The sequence below is a fragment of the Muscardinus avellanarius genome (genome assembly GCF_963383645.1).
Source record: "Muscardinus avellanarius genome assembly, chromosome: 7".
Lineage (NCBI taxonomy): Eukaryota > Metazoa > Chordata > Mammalia > Rodentia > Gliridae > Muscardinus > Muscardinus avellanarius.
This window is the reverse complement of record NC_137793.1, coordinates 20,271,680-20,291,336: the sequence shown is the minus strand read 5'-3', so window position 1 is coordinate 20,291,336 and position 19,657 is coordinate 20,271,680. Positions and strand designations below refer to the sequence as shown.

Genomic DNA, 19,657 nt, shown 5'->3' with positions numbered 1-19,657 from the left:
CTGGAGTTTTTCCTTCCTTTTTTTATGCAAGTAACTGAACCCAGAGACAATTGACCTTTGAGTAAACACCTCTAGTCAAATTTTATTTTTTATTTTGAAACAGTTTCTAAATAAGTTGCTGAGGGTCTCACAAATATGCTGAGGCTGACCTTGAACCTGTGATCCTCCTGTCAGCCCCCCAAGTACTGGGACTACAGGCATGCACCACCATGCCTGGAGGACAATGGGCTTCTTTTTTTTATTATTTGTTTGTTTGTTTGTTTGTTTGTTTAGTGGTACTGGGGGTGGAACCCAGGGGCTTTTCTACCTCCAGGCTATACTCCCAGACCTATTTTTACATTTTATTTGGAAACAGGGTCTCACTAATGTGCTGAGAGCCTCACTAAGTAGCTGAGGCTGGCTTTGAACCTGTGCGATCCTCCTGTATCAGCGTCCCAAGCAAGCACTGGGATTACAGGCGTGCGCCACCACGCCCGGCCTGACACTGGGCTTCTTAAAAAGCTCCCTAGATGGTTCTAAAGAGCTGTGTCAGCTCTGAGCTGGTCCTTGGAAGGGGCTGGGCTGGGGAGGGCTCTGCGGCCACTATTCTTCTTCAGGTCTATCTCACCAAAATAGGTAACTTTATACCTGGGCAGGCTTTTAGAGACCACCGTAGCCAACTCCTTTTTTTAAATTCTTGTTTTTATTAAAGTTAGACACAGGCAGTATAACAATTTAGCATACTACAAAGCTCCTCTGCTGAACATCTTTCCCCACCCCTTTGTCCCTCACACCTGTCTCCCCAAAATGTAGCCACATCCAACAAAGTTCAGCTGATGCAGAGCAGTCAGCACTGAGGACCACGCCTGCACTCCTTCTACCCTCACTCCATGCACACACACACACACGTATGCGTGCAACACACACACGCACGCATTTGTGCACACAGGGCTTCTGAATGCTACACACCCCACCTGCTTCCTTCATGGCCACACCTGCTTTCCACACACCTACCAGGCTAGCAATGCTGGATCTTCCAAGAGCTGTAACAACAATAACAACAGCAACTGTCTCAAAACACCAGAACATCTGGAGAACATTCAACATTGTTACTATGGGAAGGAATGAAAATTAAAAACCACAAAGTAACAGTCTAAACCTATGGCAAATTGACCCAAAATCAAAAGAAATGAAAACAGCCCCATGCCAATGGAGAAATACAGTCCCCAGAACCTGTGGCAATACAGACTGATAGGAAGCTTGGAGAATATGAATCAGTCTAGGGGTATGTACCCAAAGTCCCCAGGATGTTTATAACCTTTGACCTTATAATAATACTATAGTTAACCTGGCATGGTGGCACACGCTTGTAATCTCAGTAGTTGAGAGCTGACAGGAGGATAGTCATTCATGGCTGCCTCTGCTCTTTAGTGAGGCCCTCTGCAACTTAGTGAGACCCTGTTTCAAAATAAAAAATAAAAAACAGGGCTAGGGGTATAGCTCAGAGGTAGAATGCCCCTGGGTTCAAACCTTAGTACCAAAAATAATAATAATCTTATAGTTACATCCCAAACTATAATCCTATACAGTTATCCCGGAATCCACAGAGAGACCAAAATATGTGGGTGCTCATGTGCCTTGTGTAAAATGGGTCGTAATTGTATATAACCTATGCACACCATCCTACATACCTTAAGTCATCCTTACACTATAAAATCTAGGAAATGTAAATGCTATGCAAATAGTTGTTAGACTGTATTGCTTAAGAAATGAAGACAAAGAAAAAAGCATGCATGTATTCAGTACAGATGCAAATGTGGGTTTTGTTTTTTTTTCAATATTTTCCCAAGTGTTTTCAATCTGTGGTTGGTTGGGCCCACAGAGGCAAAGCCCACTGATATGAATGTAGTTAGAAATGCATCCTTAGGAAATGACTACAAAGGAAAACGAGTATAAAGATTCTCTACTCATAACAAGAAACCAAAAGATCAGCAAAAGCAGTACTGTAGTACTTCAGTTTTGCCTGTAAAATATATTGATAGAGCTTACATACGTACCTAAGATCTTACAACCTACAGAAAATATACCAACATATTAAAAACGATAAATATAAAGATGAGGTAACATCCCTTAAATATTCATGATTCAATATGAAAACCACAGGACATGAAGCCTGGCCACTGGTGAAAACCCTCTGGGTGTAGGTGGTCAGTGGGGATACTGAATACTGACACAGGAAGGAAAGTGGATCATGTTTTGGGAAGGGTTGCATTCCTACTTCCAATTCCTAACCTTCTGTCTTTGTTCACTCTTTGTAGTCAAGCTTTTGCCCCTAGTCCTTGTCATAAGTTGCCTTGCAAAGTCAAGTTCACAACATCATCCATTGCTAGTCCTATTGGTCAATTCTTGGTCGGTTCTCTTTGAACTTGACCTTTCAGAAACACTGATACCATGGGCAGTCCTCTCCTCGATACTTAACCTTCACATGGTCCATTCAGATTTTCTTCCCACCCCTCTGATCAGTCTTACTCAGAATCATTGCTGGCTTTCCTCTTCTTCCCCCCATGGAGGCCCGCATGGAGCATCCCTTGGTCCCCTCCTCTGTCTTCATTCCCTTGTGATCTTATCCATGATCCTGTCTTTAAACACTGTCTATATCCAAACAACTGCCAAATATGTAAGTCTTTAACCCAGATCTCTTTCCCAAGCCAAGTGTGGTGGTGCACACTTGTAATCCCAGCATTCAGGAGGCTGAGACCGGAGGATAGTCTCAGCTACTTAGGGAGGCCCTCCGCAAATTAGTGAGACTGTTTCAAGATAAAGAATAAAAAAACAGGGCAGGGTGTGTAGCTCAGAAGTCAAATGCCCCTAGGTTTCATCCCCAGACCCCCCAAAAAAGGTCTTTCCCAAACTCCAGACTACTATATCCATGGCCAGTAACATCTCACCTCTCAGATGTGTACTCAGCATCTAAGGCTCAACATGTCCAAATAAGCCCTTGTTCTTCCTTTCTAAACACACTCCTTCTGAAGTTTTCTCTACTCCATGGATGACAACTCTTTCCCTCCAGTGGCTCAGGCATAAAGAGAGTCTGTTTTTTTCTTTCCCACCCTATATACAATCTGTCTGGAAATCCCGCTGGCTCTGCCCTGAAAGTTCATCCAGCACCTGGCCATTTCTCATCACCTCTACTGCTGCATCCTGGAGCCTCTGCTTCCCATGGGTCTCCTGCTCCTGCCCTCGCCTAGGTGAGCTCTATTCTCAGCCCTGCACAGGCTGACCCTTTTACAACATGAGCTAGGCCATGTCATGTGTCTGCTTAAAACCCCACAGTGGCTCCCATCACTCACAGAGCAAAAGCGTCAGCTCTAAAGGCCGACTACTATGTACACTCCAACACATGCCCTGCTGCTCTCAGTCCCTGTCCCCTACATGCAGCCTCACCTCCTTGCTCTCCCTCCAGTGAGCTCAACGTGATCACATCTTAGGGCTTGAGCTCTGTCTGTCCTCTCTACATTGACACACCCCTTCACGTCCTTCAGGTCTTAGCTCAAATATCATCTCAACAAGAAGACCAGAAGTCATATTTCTACTGGCCATCTTTGCTAATATCCTTCCCTTACCACCCCCAGACATACCCTAGCACACCTGGGCCAGTACCCTACTCTTCCCTATAGTACCGAACATTTTCGAACATGCTACATCATTTGCTCAGTTTATTTTCTCTATCACCAAAGTAAAATCTCTATAAGGGCAAAAAATAGAAAAATAAATAAATAAATAAATAAAATCCTTGAAATTTAACACTCCCATGTGTCCCAAGCCCCCCAGAACAGATTGTTAATATTTGCCAAATGAATCAAAGTTGGGCGGTGAATTTCTGAGCATGCTACTGTTTAACTGTATTGGGCCTAAAACTCTTTGAGAGGAATTTTAGCTCATGAACAACACATACACACATTGGCTTAAGTCTATGGCTTTGAACCCTCGGGCCCTGATGGTCCTGCTCACGTTCTATTTGTATCAATGGCTCCATCTACAGAGATGGCATCCCCCTATACAATGACACCACCTTCAAACCCAAGGAAATCAACAGCCTGATGTCAGGCAAAGCTACCAGATAAAATCTTCCTGTTGTGGTTCCATTTAATTACACCCCTCATCCCACATATATCCCATTTCAACCCTCATCCCTTCAAGAATAAATTCGTCCAGGGCCTGTTATTTCTTCTTTCCTTCCTTCCTTCTATGTCTCCAGCAACTCCCAGAAGCACCTTAAGATCCCACTCCCGCCCTGAGATGTTAATGAGGGGGATGCTCTAAGCAATTAGAAACAGGAAAGGACTGATTAGGGTGCCCGCACATCAGTGTTTAACCCGGCATCCCAAGAATTAACCTCATTCCCCATACACACTCAATTAGGCAGATTTACTTCTCATTATCCAGCGCACAACCATGAGTGCTAATAAAAACCTCTGCTGCCCCCAACAATGCAATGCAATTAATGCCATTAGCCGCCTCTCACAAACTTTTCTGTGCATTGGTGCCAACGAGTGTCTGCGCCTCTATCCACTCACTCATGCGTCCATGCACATATGCCCTTTTCTATTTAGCAAAGGTCAAGTGTACACCTACTATGCGCCTTACCAGGCAAAGGGATGGGACTGAGAAATGAATGAGACAGTCACCAAAGACTGTCACTAGAAGAACTTGCTTAAGACCGGGTGGGTGGGGAAGCCCACTCCACTGCCCAGTACAGTTCAGATCCCAGCTCAGCCACGTTAAGGCTCTGAGTCTTAAGCAGTCAGCTTCTACCTCTAGATCCTATTTATAAGAGGAGGAGAATCATCCTAATACCCCTTAGGGTAGCTGTGAGGGTTTAATAAGATGCTGCCTGCTGTATCCAATCACAGCACGGTGTGCTCAGTAGACAGAACCACCAGGGGCTGCTGTCTAGTCTTAGTCTTCAGTCTCCTCCAGGCACATCCCACTTCATCATGTTCTCCTCTGGCTTAGAAGAATAAAGGGAATCCCATAGTGCAGAAGACAGAGAGCAAGACAGGAAAATCTCTTTCCTCTGTACACGAACAGCAAATTTCAGAGGACAGGAATGGCCTCGGCCAAGAGGGTGCACAATGAACGAAGCCCAAGCGCACACTTACTCTCCCTAACTGGGGACTTGCTCCTGGGTTCCACCAACATCAGATAACATGTGTTTCCCTTTCTCAAACCATTCTTCCATCACAGTCCCAGAAACAGAGGTCCCCGGAGTCTTCATACTGCATCAGAGTATTGGGACCACAGATGTCACATGTGTCTGGAATGGCTGACTGGTATGATGGGACAGATACATACTCAGCCCAATCTAATAGTGACATATATGTGTACAAGCTACTGAGCTTGCTAGGGCTTGAGCAGCTCCAAAATAGTCAGGCAATAGTGTGTGTGTGTGTGTGGGGGGGGGTGTTTTGGGGATTGAACTTGGGGGCATTCTTCCTTAGAACTACATCCTCAGCCCTAGTTTATTTTTATTTTGAAACAGGACCTCATTAGGTTGATGAGAATCTCACTACTTCCTGAACCTGTAATCCTCATTTCTCAGCTTCCCAAGTACTGGAATTACAGGCATGGACTGCCATGCCCAGCTCACATGCACTTCTTATGGGGGAGCTATATGCACATAAATCTATATATGAAAAAGAGCATGCGTCTATATTATACAGACACACACAAACACATATGATTGGGAAATGTCTAAAATGACTTGGTTGCCTCTATAAAAAAATCTAGGAGATGGACAACTACAAGAGAAGGTGTTTTAGAGTCTATTAAAAACTCTTCTAAACTGTTATTTTACATGAGCATATATTATCTATATCTACACCGACATCTCTACCTCAATCTACATAAATTAAAATACAATCTGGCATCGAGATTCTCTGCTGGTGCTTCTTCCAGACTTGGAGGGGGTGGGCACGGGGGAGGGAGCGGGGTGAGGAGGGACGGGGGAAACTTACTGGTGTTGTGGTCTATGAAGTAATCTCCAACCTGTGGGTCATACGCCTCTTCCCATCCTAGTGGCAACTCATCACTAATGCAGTCGGCAAAGGTGAGTGGTTTGGTGTACCTGGCAAGGGAGAGGAGAAACAGACTCCATCAGCCTACAATCCCCAAGCCCCAGCAACGCGCTGCTCCTCTGCGCCAGCCCGCAGATGCAGGTATGGTTTGCACTCCAGCTTCAGGGATGGGGACCGTGCTCCACAGAGGCATCTGGACAAGATCATCCCAGAAGGGAGGCGAGGAATTTTGTTTTGGTCCCAACTTTGCTGCTAACTTAGTAGGGGCTTGAGCAAGTCACAGAGGCCCTTGCTGGGTCTCTGTATCTCCTCTCTGGCTGAAATTTGCAGGCCAGGGCTCAAAGTCGAAGCCCTGGCTTCTTGACTTGGACTCTAGCCCTCCTTGGCCGTTCTACCTGCAACTTGCTGGTCCACCCAGCCTCCCATCTTTATCCAGGCTCTATCCTTATTTGTGCAATGCCCACTTGCCCTTTGGAAAGCTGGCGTACCGCAACGTCCAGAGCAGCAGATGTCCCATCCCTATGAATCTGGCCAGTACACAGGACTTATTTGTTGATTGAGTTGGTTCCCAAACGCCTACACCCACTGCCATCCTGCCCTAGAAATACCAGCCAAATTTATCTTTTGGCAATATCCACACTCAAAAAGTCCTCAACTCATGGGGAATTAGGTGGTAGGAATCACGAAGTCTGAACAGCTAAATCAAACAGACAAATCACCCAGCTAAACCAACAAAGGCTTGTCCAGGCTGGAACCCTGGATAACAAGCCATTTGTCAAGTATATCAGCCATAGCGCGGGGAGCCAGGACTCAGGCACATGAGACTCGAATGGAGCAGTCCTCCTGGACTGCCACTTGTGTTTTCTCTCATTGCTGCCTCTGCCTACAATCCCTGTTCTAATATTAAACCTCTGCTGTGTGCTTCTACTTCTGAAAGCCCCAAAGGCTCTGTTTCATACCCTTTCTACAGATTGGCAAACTGAGATACAACAGGTCAGGAAGGGAGAGAATAGTCCAGGATTTCTGATCAAAGGCTTCCTTGAAGACAGGTCACTGCCCTCTTCCTATATATTACTCCTCCGTCTTGTTATATGTATTTGGTACTGGTAATTGAGTCCAGGGACATTCTACCTCTGAGCTATATCCCTAGCTAATTTTCTTTTTTCTTTTGAAACCATGTCTCACTAAGTTGTTGAGGGTCTTGCTAAATTGCTGAGGCTGACCTTGAACCTGCAATCCTCCTGTCTCAGCTTCCACAAGTACTGGGGATTACAGGTATGTGTGCCACCATGCTTGGATTCTCCTCCTCTCTTAAGCTCATGCTCTACTTTAGATCTGTAATGATCCCCAAAGACCCACGTGTTAGAGGCTTGGTTTCTGTCTTGGTACCACTGGGAGCCTTTAGGCAGCTGGGCCAGGTGAAGAAGTTCAGGCCATGGGTCTGTGCTCCTGCAGGGGCCAGTGAGGAACTAGTCCTTCTCTCTGTGGCTTTCTGACCATGCTCTCACCACAAGGAGCTGCCTCGCCACAGCCCCAGAACACGGGGGTCACTAGAGCTTGGACTAAAATTTCCGAAACTGTGAGCCCAAAGAGCCCTTTTTCCTAGGACTACAGTTATTATGAAAAGTTACTAAAGCCAGGCGTGGTGGCGCACGCTTGTAATCCCCGCGCTTGGGAGGCTGAGACAGGAGGATCGCGCAGGTTCGAAGCAATCCTCAGCTACTTAATGAGGCTCTCAGCAACTTAGTGAGACCCTGTTTCCAAAATAAAATATAAAATAGGTCTGGGAGTATAGCCCGGAGGTAGAAAGCCTCTGGGTTCCACCCCCAGTACCACCAAAAAAAAAAAAAGTTACTATGAGCCTTCATAGGTTGATGATCTCAGTTACTTTTCATAGTGATAGAAAACTGACAAGATGCTCCAAATAAACTTAAAGAAAGAGCCAAAAGCCCCTGGCTTTTGGTAGTCCAGGTGTGTTCAGGTACTGCTATATGCCTAGAGTCTGGTAAGTTGTGAAAACTCTCTGTGGACTCGATGAATGGGCATCTCCAAAGCTTCTATCAGTAACTTAATGCTATACTATTGCTGTTGGCTTCCTGAGGATGGGAACAGAGGCACAGATTTATATGCAACAGACTACAGAATCCAAGTAAGAACTCACCACCCACGCGAGACTTTAATGCAACCTCTTATGGAGCTGTGTGAGACTTATGTAACCTCCTACAGCCCCAATATTTTTTATCTGTAAAATGGGATGATATTCATTCTCCAGGTTGTAGGTACATTCAATGAGGCCATGTTTGCAAGTTCAACATTTAGCATGGGTGCTGGTTTGAAGGGATACTACAAAAACATTAGTTATTATTACCTCTACTTACTAAAAGGGGGAATTTAGGCTAAAAAAAAAACTTAAAATAACATTCTCAATATCAATAATAAAAGCTGTGAATTCAAGCAAGTTCACCAAACAGTGGTCCATCCGAGAAACATAATCTTGTGTGTGTGTGTGTGTGTGTGTGTGTGTGTGTGTGTATGGTACTGGGGGTGGAACCCAGGGGCTTTTCTATCTCCAGGCTATACTCCCAGACCTATTTTCTATTTTATTTGGAAACAGGGTCTCACTAAGTTGTTGAGAGCCTCACTAAGTAGCTGAGGCTGGCTTTGAACTTGTGTGATCCTTCTGTCTCAGCCTCTCCAGCGTGGAGATTACAAGTGTGCGCCACCACTCCTGGCATCAAGAAACAGAATCTTAAGTCTGGCACAACTGGTGCCCAATAAATATTTGTGGGATGGGCAAATAAAATAATGCATATTCAGGAGCAGTCTATATTTGACTAACATGAGCAGATCTTCTAAATTTATTGTGAGAAAAACAACGTTGGTGCTCCAGGATACTGTTAACAGAATGATTTTGCTGAGACTGGGAGGAGGGAAGAAGTGAAAGTGAAGAGAAATTAGAAAGATACACATTAAAATGATCTGTGGCCAGGCGCGATGACGCACGCTTGTAATCCCAGTACTTGGAAGGCTGAGACAAGAGGATTGCAGGTTCAAAGCCAGCCTCAGACACTTAGTAAGGTCCTCTGCAAATTAGTGAGATTCTGTTTCAAAATAAAGAATAAAAAATAGGGCTGGGGATGTAGCTCAGAGTAGAAAGCCCCTGGTTCTATCCCCAATTAAAAAAATAAAAATAATATAAAAAGTTACCTGGGTATAAGGATTTCAATATAATGTTAATTTTTTTCTTTTCCCTTTCTTTTTTCTTAACTAAATCCACTGTAACGTTTGTTCATACAATAATTATAATTAAAGTTATTTAACAATGGCTAAGTCAAGGCCTAGAAACCATATAGTGGATATCATGTTCTCACGATAATAACAGATACTCTTGGTCGATTTTATAAATGAAGAAGCACGCTCAAGCATCGTGTAGTTCATAAACATCAGAGGCTTACACCTCCTGAACTCCACTGCTGGATTCTAACCCTAAGATCTGCTAATAAAAATTAACAAGAGAGCCAGACACAGTGGCACACACTTGCAATCCTAGCATTCGGGAGGCTGAGACTGGAGGACTATGATTCGCGGACCACCTCAGCTACTGAGTGAGGCCCTTTGCAATTCAGTGAGACCCTTTTTCAAAATAAAGAATAAAAAATAGGGCCAGGGGTGTAGCTCAGAGGTCGAATGGCCCTGGGTTCCATCCCCAGGCCCACCAAAAAAAAAAAAAAAAAAAAAAAAGTTAACAAGACCAAGTGAGCTTTGAAAAAACCCAGAAAATGGAACAAACCATGTAAGAAGTGTCATGGGCAGAACTGAATCCCAGGCAGGGCACTGGGGTTTATGCTTGTGTCCCTCTAATTATCAATGTCTTGCAGCAAAGATATTTATCATATTTATTTATTTATTTATTTATTTATTTATTTATTATGGTGGTACTGGGGTTCCTGGAAACCCTTCTACCTCCAGGCTACATTCCCAGACCTATTTTTTATATTTTTATTTGGAAACAGGGTCTCTTAAGCCAGCACAGCTGGCTTCCAACCTGCGCGAACCTCCTGTCTCCGCCTCCCAATCACGGGGATTACAAGCGTGCGCCACCACGCTCGGTAAGATATTTATCATATTTAGAATATCCATGACTTCTTTGTGTATGTGTGTGTATGGTTCTGGGGGTGGAACCCAGAGGCTTTCTACCTCCAGGCTACACTCCCAGACCTATATTTATATTTTATTTGGAAACAGGGTCTCACTAAGTTGCTGAGAGCCTCACTAAGTAGCTGAGGCTGGCTTTGAACTTGCACAATCCTCCTGTCTCAGCCTCCCAAGTACTGGGATTACAAGCGTGCACCACCACACCCGGCTCTTCCATGACTTTTTTTTTTTTTTGGTGGTACTGGGGTTCCTGGAAGCCCTTCTACCTCCGGGCTACACTCCCACGGGCTACACTCCCAGACCTAGTTTTTAACTTTATGTGGAAACAGGGTCTCTTAAACCAGCGAGGCTGGCTCCGAACCAGCGCGATCCTCCTGTCTCTGCCTCCCAAGCGCGGGGATTACAAGCGTGCACCACCACGCCCGGCCCATGACTTCTTGATGGAAAGAAAATTAGATGTTTCAAAGTCATCAATACAAATGGTCCACTGAGCTCCCACAGTGTGAGGATGGGGTTGGAGGTAGATGCATCACTTTTCCAGAAATTCCACAGATTGGTCCAGCCTCACCAGCTGAGAAGCCAGAGCTCAGATAAATGCTAAGACAGACTCATGGGTGGATATCCCACTGGGGTAAGATGGAGAGTCCTATCAGCAGTAAATGCAGACCTTGCACCCACAGGGATACTGCAAAGTAAGGCAGGAGGATGCAGAGTCAGAAGGGGAGGGCAGGAGGTGCTTAGCTTCTTCTGGGACACAGTCATGGAGAAAGGCTGGGGTCTAGTGTTTAGCTTCCCCTGGGACACAGTCATGGAGAGAAGCTGACGCCCGGCTCCATGGGAAAGAGGGAGGCTGGTATGAGAAAGAACTATGCAACTCACTAGGAATCTGGACAGCAAGATTCTCCCTGGAACAAATGCCAAGCGGGAGATGAATTATTCAGTGTGTAGAGATGTGTCATTCAGAGAATCTGGATGAAGAGAGGTGACTTAGTGCTCAGGGATTTAAACACACACACACAAGCACGCACGTGCATGTACACGCATACCCTCACTCTTCCTGCCAGGGAGAGTGGGGCTGCCCGACACGAAGCCCCTGGGAAATGGTGGGTGCTCTCCTGGCCAGCCACATTCCACCCTGAACAGGTGCCAAGGATGTGGGCCGGGAAGAGATGCCTGCTTTCAGATGTGGCCAGGACTTTGGGGCCTGCCTGGAACTCCCACTCCCCACCTCCTCCAGCCTGGTCTGGTCAGTCCCTGCCTTCAGCTTCCAGGTCCTGGGCTGCCCAAACCCCAGATCATGAAATCAAACATGCTCCCAGATGCAGAAGCTATGAGAGGGAGGGAGAAAAAGAGGAGAGAAGGAGGGAGGGAGGGAAGGGTGCCAGGCAAGAGCAAGTTCTGCCTCTTCTTAATTACAAATCTCTCAAGGAGTACAAACATTCCTAAATGTTTCACAATGGGGCCTCCTGGAGAAACAGCCCAGATGCGGCATCCTGGAGACAGGTGGGTTCTGCCAGGTGTACTCTACAAGGGGTACTCAGGTACACCTGTGGGGAACATGGAACACAGCTCAGGAGCTCCAGGCCTCCAGCCAGCTCCTGGCCCTGCTTGCACCAGCAGGCGCCTGGCTGCTGCCTGCCAATGAGCCGAGGGGGGAGGCTCTGGTGAAACACCATGGTAGGCATTCAGTATCCGTAAGGCATCTCTCCTAGGAAGTAACAAAGAGAAACGGTAGGAAGAATATTGCAGAGTGAATATCACTATCCCTGGATGGCGATTCTCATGAGCCTGAACAGCAGTCACCCATTTTCCATTTTCCTGCTCTTCCCATGCAAGCCTGAGCTCCCCACAGTCACCTCTTTTTGGCTACCAGGAGGATGGTGGTCCCTGACTTGCTCTCCCCCTGCATGGGCCAGCAGGACCACCAATGAAAGGGCAGTGCAGACTTCAAGTCAAAAACTGTCCACCCTCTCAGCTGAACCTTTCCTCCCCACCCAGGCACCATGAACAGGCTGGTTCTGTACGCCCGGGGCTGTTTCCCATACATAGTTCCCATAGCTTAGATTGCTCAATGCCTTACAGATAGCACAGCTCACCTTCAAACGCAGCCCAGCACCACTACTAAGCAGTCCCTGCCTTTCTGTACCTGGAAGGCTGGGGGTGGAGGGAGCAGGGAGCAAACACCAACGTCTTAAGTTCTCCTTCCTTCCTTTAATTCGGTTCTGTTTCAGCACCTTTATTTATGTATCTCACAAGTTCAGGGATGTAAAAACCAACCATCACCCTATCTTGTGAGGAGGGGTCCAGCATGAGGTAGAGACGGGGTGCAACAGCTCAATTTTAAGAAACACACTTGCCAAAGCGGATGAGGAGGAGACAGGGCCCGCCGTGCTAAGGGGGAAGACACACCCGGGCCAGAAGCAAATCAGCGCCATGATCTCAGAGAAGCACAGCTCTCAGAAAACAACACCAGCAACAGGCATTGGGATCACTGCACAGGGGAGCGAGGGGTCCAGTGAAGCCTCGGAGAAGGGACCTCCAAAGGGGAACTAAAGGTATGGGGGGGGGACAACCAGCCACGTGAGGATCCTGGAAAGGATCGGGTGCAAAGGGGCTGGAGCAGGATGAAGTTGAAGCATTTTTATTTTTGCAATTTTTTTTTTGGTGCTTTTATTGGTGCATTAGAGCCTCACGTCATAATGTAAATCATGTTGACAATTACACGCACATGCTCCTGATTGGAGCATTTGAGACAGAAAACAAGCTGGTGTGGCTTCGAGTGGGACGTCGGAGGAACAAGTGACAGGGAGGGAGTGCTGGGGCCAGTCAGGGCTTTGGAGTTTACTCCTCTGTGCTGAGCTGCAGAAGGTGGAGAAACACCCTCTTGCCCACCACTCTCCTTCTTTTTCTCCTTTCAGTAAACCCACCGAGCAGCAGACTTTAGCACGGACATAGCAGCCTGGTTCCATGCTAGGCATCAGGAGACATCTGAATGAGCCTTGTACCTGTCCTCCAGAGCAGAGGGTTTGGACAGCAAGACAAGGCTTCCGCTTCCTAGCAGGCTGGGAGTGAGCCCCACGCCGTTCCCTGACAGCACGGGTGATACTCTTCAAGGCTGTGAGCTCTGGGTAATTAAAGGAGGCAGCAATACTTGATAGGATGCAAGCTCAGCAAGACACACTGAAAGGCCACGGGGCTGGGTGAAGGGATGCACTGTGGCCGTGGGGTGTGGTCAGGGAGGGCAGGAGGAGACAGGGCGGCTGTCACCCACAATAGCTCAAGAATCACAGGCTGCGCTGAAACCCAGGCTCCACCTGCTCTTAAACCCACAGGTACATTAGGTAACTATGCAGAGAGGTGTCTCGTCCTCTGTGGAAGGTATCAGAAGACCCAGTCTCCTAGGGTGGTGTGGGATTCAATGAGCCTACCTATATAAGTGCTTAGCACAGGGCCTAGCCCTCAAAAATGTGGGTTGTTAACATGACTAGTGGAGAGAGAGTCACTTCACCCTTCAAGTTAACTGCGCTGGCGGCTGCCACCTTCAGCACCAACACCATCTCCATTCTTTCCCCCAGGAGATGCACAGTGGTGGTTAAAAGTCCCAGGCTCTAGAACCAGCCATCTGGTTTTAATATAGGTACTGATAATACTAGCTCTGTCCCCGTATGCCCCCTGTCTTTCTGCCTCTGCTTCCTCATATACGAGGGTAGGTGCTCAGAATAACTACTGCGTTAAAGTGGGCTGCGCCCAACACCCAGCATGACCAACAGCCGCTGCTAGGAGTTCAGGTTTAGATTTCTATGTTCACGCTGGGGAAACAGGGGTGGGTGGGTGGGAATTAATTGCCCAGGCTGCATCTCTGCTGAGCCTGCACCACACTCCGCAGCCTCGCTTCCTGGAGGAGCTGGGAAAGCTTTCTCTTAGAAATTAAACCAGACAAGTTAGGAGACAGCAGCTGTTCTGTTCTCCAAATCTGCTATGTGAAAGAGGAGGCGTTCGCACCGGGAGTTCCCGACTTCTTTTTCTCTGAAACACTTCCCTCCCTCTATCCCATCCTCCATCTCAAAACACCTGTCTCCACTTCCTGACTTCCCAACCCTCAAGACTTCCCAGTTTCTTGGCTATGGTTTACCTGGTTGCTCCAGAGATTCTCTGGGCCTAGTCACTCCCACTGTAGGAATTCTTTTACGGAGAAAGGAAGAAGGGAGGAGGGCTGGAAGGAAGATTCCAGACTCTTCCTCCCCTTCCCTCCTCCTAGCCCATAAACCAGTGGTCATCTCCCCTTGCTCATCTCAAGGCTGATGTCTTCTCTCTGCCTCTGTTGAGTCCCTGGGATCACAGACTTGTTCCCTTCCTTCTCCCACCTCCATGACTCTGACCATTCACATCCCCTGGTTTCCTGCAGCTCACACACAGCAGATTAGGCTAACGATGCTGAGGACTAGACCATGGCTTGCAACAGGCCTGGCCAGATGACTGCCCATTCACCTACCATAACACTACACCTGAAACACAGGCTTGGCCTGCCTTTGGGGGCAAGTGCTCCTGATGCACTCGGTCCATCCCTGTCTCTCTTCCTCTCTCTCCCCTTTCCTCCCCTACACTAGAGTGGATTGCTCCTGTGTCTTATCATCAAGAGACAAGGTAGAAAAGTGGTTCTTCAGACAGACTCCCTGAGTTTGGATCCAGGTGCTGCCATTTTCTAGCTGTGTGGCCCTGGGAAAGACACTTCAATTTTCACATTTGAAAAACAGGGAAAATATCGCAGCAATTGAACACTGACTACCGGGGTACCATCAGTGGTTCCATGCATTTATAAACAGTCACTCGTTTGGCCTTCATAACAACCCTTTCAGGTGGGGGCCACTCAGACATACTTCGCAGGGTTCTTTGTGGGTTAAAGGAGATAATATGCAGAAAACAGAACTTGAATCCATGCTGAGTGGTCGGCAACTGTTGAGTTATTCACTCTTTACACCGCTGTCTGAATAAGGCCCCTGGTGTAGCTATTAAAAGAAAGTTAAAACTAAAACGGGGTCTCACAATCAACCACTTGCTTTACTGATGAGAAAACTAAGGCAAAAAGGGAAGCGGTTTTGCCCAGAGCCACCCAAGGGCCCAGCTGCGAAGCTGACACTAAAACCTGGGGCCTGATCCTAGACCTGGATCACACTCCTAACACCAAGAGATCAAGTGGCCTGGTGCTGGATTCAGCCCATAAGAAATGCAACCAGCACTGGCACATCTCCAAGAAATAGCTGTTGACAGCATTTTCCTGGTCTAACTAAAATAACTAACATCATTGTACCGAAAGAAAGGAACTTGGATGAAATGATGAGGCCCATCACTGTTCACGGAGAGACAAGGCGGGGAGGTGGGTGCTTCGTACTGGCCATCCCTCCTTGGGGAGTTATCTGAGAGTCTAGCTCCACAGCTGAACAGAGCCCCTGGAAAACCTGTTTGCCCCTTGCCTATTCTACATGGCTAAATTGTCCTAAATTGAGAGTTAAGACACCGAATTTCTGTGCACTTAGGAAAGAACCAACAGAACTCTTGATAGTGGACGATAGATGGGGCTCCCAGTTCCATCCTTCCTGAGTCTTCTCAGCCTATTCTTTTCCCTGCCCCCAGCCTCAGTTTCCCTACAGGCATAAAGCAGTCAAGAAACCCTGCCTCCCAGGGTTCTTGCAGGAATTAAATAAATTGGTGCATGAAGAACTCTACCCGACACAGGATCCCAGTAAGCCTGCAACTTCTTCCTCTCTGTGTTTAGGATGCCAAGGTACATTCGGCCCCAGCGGTCTTCCTGTTGATCCCATAAGCTGGGTTTCCAAGGCACTGGCTGCCCAGAGCCTCCTCAATAAAAAGAAGCTGCAGCCCAACCGTCCCCCAAATATAGCCATTTCAGAATCTTCTGTCCTTGAGTTCTGACACTCACTCCAGCCATGAAGCTCAAAAATCTGGTCCTTCTAGAAATAGACTTGGTCTGTGAAGTCATCACTAGACTCCTGTCTGACTGAGGGCCCCTCCATGCCAGCACGGTTGGGACCGATGAGACCTGGCTTTGAATCTTCAGGTGAGGCACTTGTTCTCCCTGCGCAACGAGGAAGCTCGTTGGACATCTCTGAGGCACTCGTTGGACATCTCAGTGGACATCTCTGAGGCCCTCTGCAACATGGGCATTTATAAGTCTAATAGCTGGCCCACCTCTCCCAAGTAGAGGGCACTGTGAGTCCACAACAGAATAAGATATAATTAAAACCTTTTTGCTTAATGCCAGTTAAGTACAAGCCACTGGACCATATGCTTTACATAAATAAATAATTTCCTTTATCTCTGCAACATTTAGCCTCTCCATCCCAACACGGCCAACAGGAAAAGTGATGCTTAACAGTAAGGGTCATGAGAAAAAAGCTAAATTTCACTGAGTATGTACAAAGTGCCAGACACCGTCCAAGGTCCCTAGTACACTCTATTTCACCCATTCTAAGATGCATATTTTTAAAGACGTTCAGCATGTCTGACATCACAGTGCAGGTGACGAATGCCGACCTCTTGCCGCTGCCATTAGTTCGGCTGTGGTCCCAACACAGCTCTCACTGCTTGTGTGAGCACAGACGTCCCATGCACCAGGTGGCCACCAGCTTGGGAGAACAGCCCCGAGTGCAGTGCTGTCAGCCACTAGGAAGCCTAGGGCCATGGAGAGGCTGGAGGAGGGAGTGAACAAACCTGTTCAGCCACATTCCCAGAGCAGGAGTCCAAAGTAGGTTAGGTCTATGTGGGTGCCAAGCTGGCCCTGGAGCCCAGCAGTGAACCTTTGGAGTCCTGTGTGGGTCCTTAGGACAAGGCCACACTACCAACACCTTTCAGGACATAAAGAATGATATTCAAAGCACAGACACTACAGACTCAGTTGAAGAGTGACTTCAAAACATTTGGATTCTGAATGGGAAGACGTGTTAGGTGTTTCATTTTGCTCTCATGGCCCTTCTGTCTGCATAAAAATGATTATCTGAGTTAATGAAAAAAATCTAGCCAGGTGCAATGGCGCATACCTGTCATCCTGGTACTCAGGAGGTTGAGACAGAAGGACTACAGGTTTAAGGCCAGCCTCAACAATTTAGAAAGAGACTCAACAATTTTGTAATATCCTGTTTTAAATTTTAAAAATAAGCCAGGTGAGGTAGCACATGTTTGTAATCTCAGTACTTGGGAGGCCATGATAGGAAAATTGCAGGTTCAAGGTCAGCCTCAATAACTTAGTGACGTCCTCTGCAACTTAGTGAGACCCTGTTTCAAAATAAAAAATAATCCGGGCGTGGTGGCGCACATTTGTAATCCCAGCACTTGGGAGGCTGAGACAGGAGGATTGTGCTGGTTCAAAGCGAGCCTCAGCTACTTAGAGAGGCTCTCAGCAACTTAGTGAGAACCTGTTTCCAAATAAAATATTAAAAAAATAGGTCTGGGAGTGTAGCCTGGAGGTAGAAAGCCCCTGGGTTCCACCTCTAGTACCACAAGAATAAAAAATAAAAATAAATAAATAAAAAATAAAATAGGACTGGGAGTGTAGTTCAGAGAGAGAAAGCCCCTGGGTTCCACCCCCAATGCCACAATCAACCAGTCATCAATCAATAGGGCTAAGAGTATAGCTCAAAGGTTGAATACCTCTTCCAATGCCTCAGTATCAAAGATAGATAGATAGATATCTAAGTTTGAAAGATTTATTTCAACAAGTATGAAATAAACCTTAAGGATACACTTCTTAAAAAGTGCTTCAAAGTTTCATTGGCTGATTTATCCTGTTCTTAATAAGACACATAAAATAATGGTGCTTTTTAAAAATTAGTATTATATTTATTTTGGAACAACTTCCTGCCTCTGAGCTATAGCCCAGAGCCTTATTTTATTTTTTAAATTTTGAAATAAGAGTCTCATTAAGTTGCTGGGGCTGGTCTTGAACCTGCGATCCTCCTTTCTCAGTCTCCCAAGTATTGGGATTACAAGTGTGTACCACCATGCCCAGCTCCATTATTTCTTTTTATTTATTTTTTATTTAATGTGTGTGTGTGTGTGTGTGTGTGTGTGTGTGTGTTATTAGAAGTTGAACCCAGGGAGAATTTTACCTCTGAGTTACACCTCCAGACCTATTTTATTTGTTATTTTGAAGCACGATTTCACTAAATTGCTGAGGGCCCCACTAAGTTGCTGAGGCTGGCCTTAAACCTGCTACCCTCCTGTCTTATCCGCCCAAGGACTGGGATTACAGGCATGTGCCACCATGCCTGGCTCATCCTTTCTTTTTAAAGAAGAAAATAAACAGGATGTTGAACCTGAAGAAAAGGCCTAGCTTCAAGTCAACATGAGACACTAAAGTGTTCCGTGCTAAAGACAGCGGATTAAAGCCGGTGGCCCAGTGCACAAGCAATTAAAACAGCTATTTTGGGAAGCCCTGAAAAGGAGGAGATCCAGTATGAATTATTCATTCATACTGCTAGGATGACTTCTGGGCATTGTCCCCTCTACCACGCCTCTCTTTTTTCTCTTGTTCATTCAGCCGCTCAGGCACAGAAAGGAAACACAATACCCAGGGCCCACGTGTACGCTCCCCCCACACACACACAACCACGAGGAAGCCAGGTTGCCATTCCAGATGGCGAGCCACACAGAAGAGAAACCCACACGCAGGTTGGCAGATGCTTCCAGCCCCAGTGCCGGGGGGAACGTATGAATTTCCAACTGGCCCAAGAAGAGTGACAGAGAGAGAGAGAGAGAAACAGAGGGAGAGACAGACACAGTGGTCACAAGAGACTGCATACAGCCTGACAGAGACTAGACAGTATTCTTCATATCCCACAGGCTCCCTGGCTGCTCTGGGATGGATCTGGTGGCTGGACAGGCAGCAGGAGTATCTATATAGCATGAGCTGATTCCTGGTCCTCTCCGGGATGTCCAGAAGAGGAGAGAGGTACCTCAGAGCTCCCTGAAGTCTGGACATCAAAGGGCACAGCCAGCAGGCTGGTAGAGGGACACCAATGACCTTCTCACTGCTTCCATCTGGGTGACTTTTGTCAAGTCCTTTCTTTTCTGAGAGCCTCAGTTTCCCCATCCATGAGACAAGGGCGCTGGGGTCCACCTCAACCAACCTCTCCAGGTCTGGCATTGATGCCACATAGTCCTAACCACGTAGCATCTGGAGGTGACTTATTGGCTTCTCTCTAAGGGCCTGAGTGAACACCTTCAGAGACAGACACTGACATTGCTCAGTATTTTCATGGATTGTGCCACGATGTTCTTGCAGCAGTCCTGTCCAGTAGTGTGTAGTACAATCTCATATTACAGATTGGGTAAATGAAGCCTGGCAGGAGTGACATTAAGTTGACCCAGGTCACCTGGATGTTAAGAGATGGATTGCAGATTTGAATTCAGGTCTTAACTATCACTCAAGA

The 19,657-nt window shown here is 46.8% G+C and overlaps 1 protein-coding gene across 2 annotated transcripts in view; it reads right to left on the bottom strand.

The window, feature by feature from the left end:
* The window catches only part of WWC1 (WW and C2 domain containing 1), a gene marked incomplete at both ends in the record, with an annotated part of 170,971 nt that overhangs the window by 87,915 nt on the left and 63,399 nt on the right, over positions 1–19,657 (bottom strand). For both annotated transcript variants that reach the window (XM_080698876.1, XM_080698877.1), the window contains one exon: positions 5,997–6,106. In XM_080698876.1, coding sequence (XP_080555002.1) covers positions 5,997–6,106 — 110 coding nt within the window. The remainder of the gene's footprint in view (positions 1–5,996; positions 6,107–19,657) is intronic.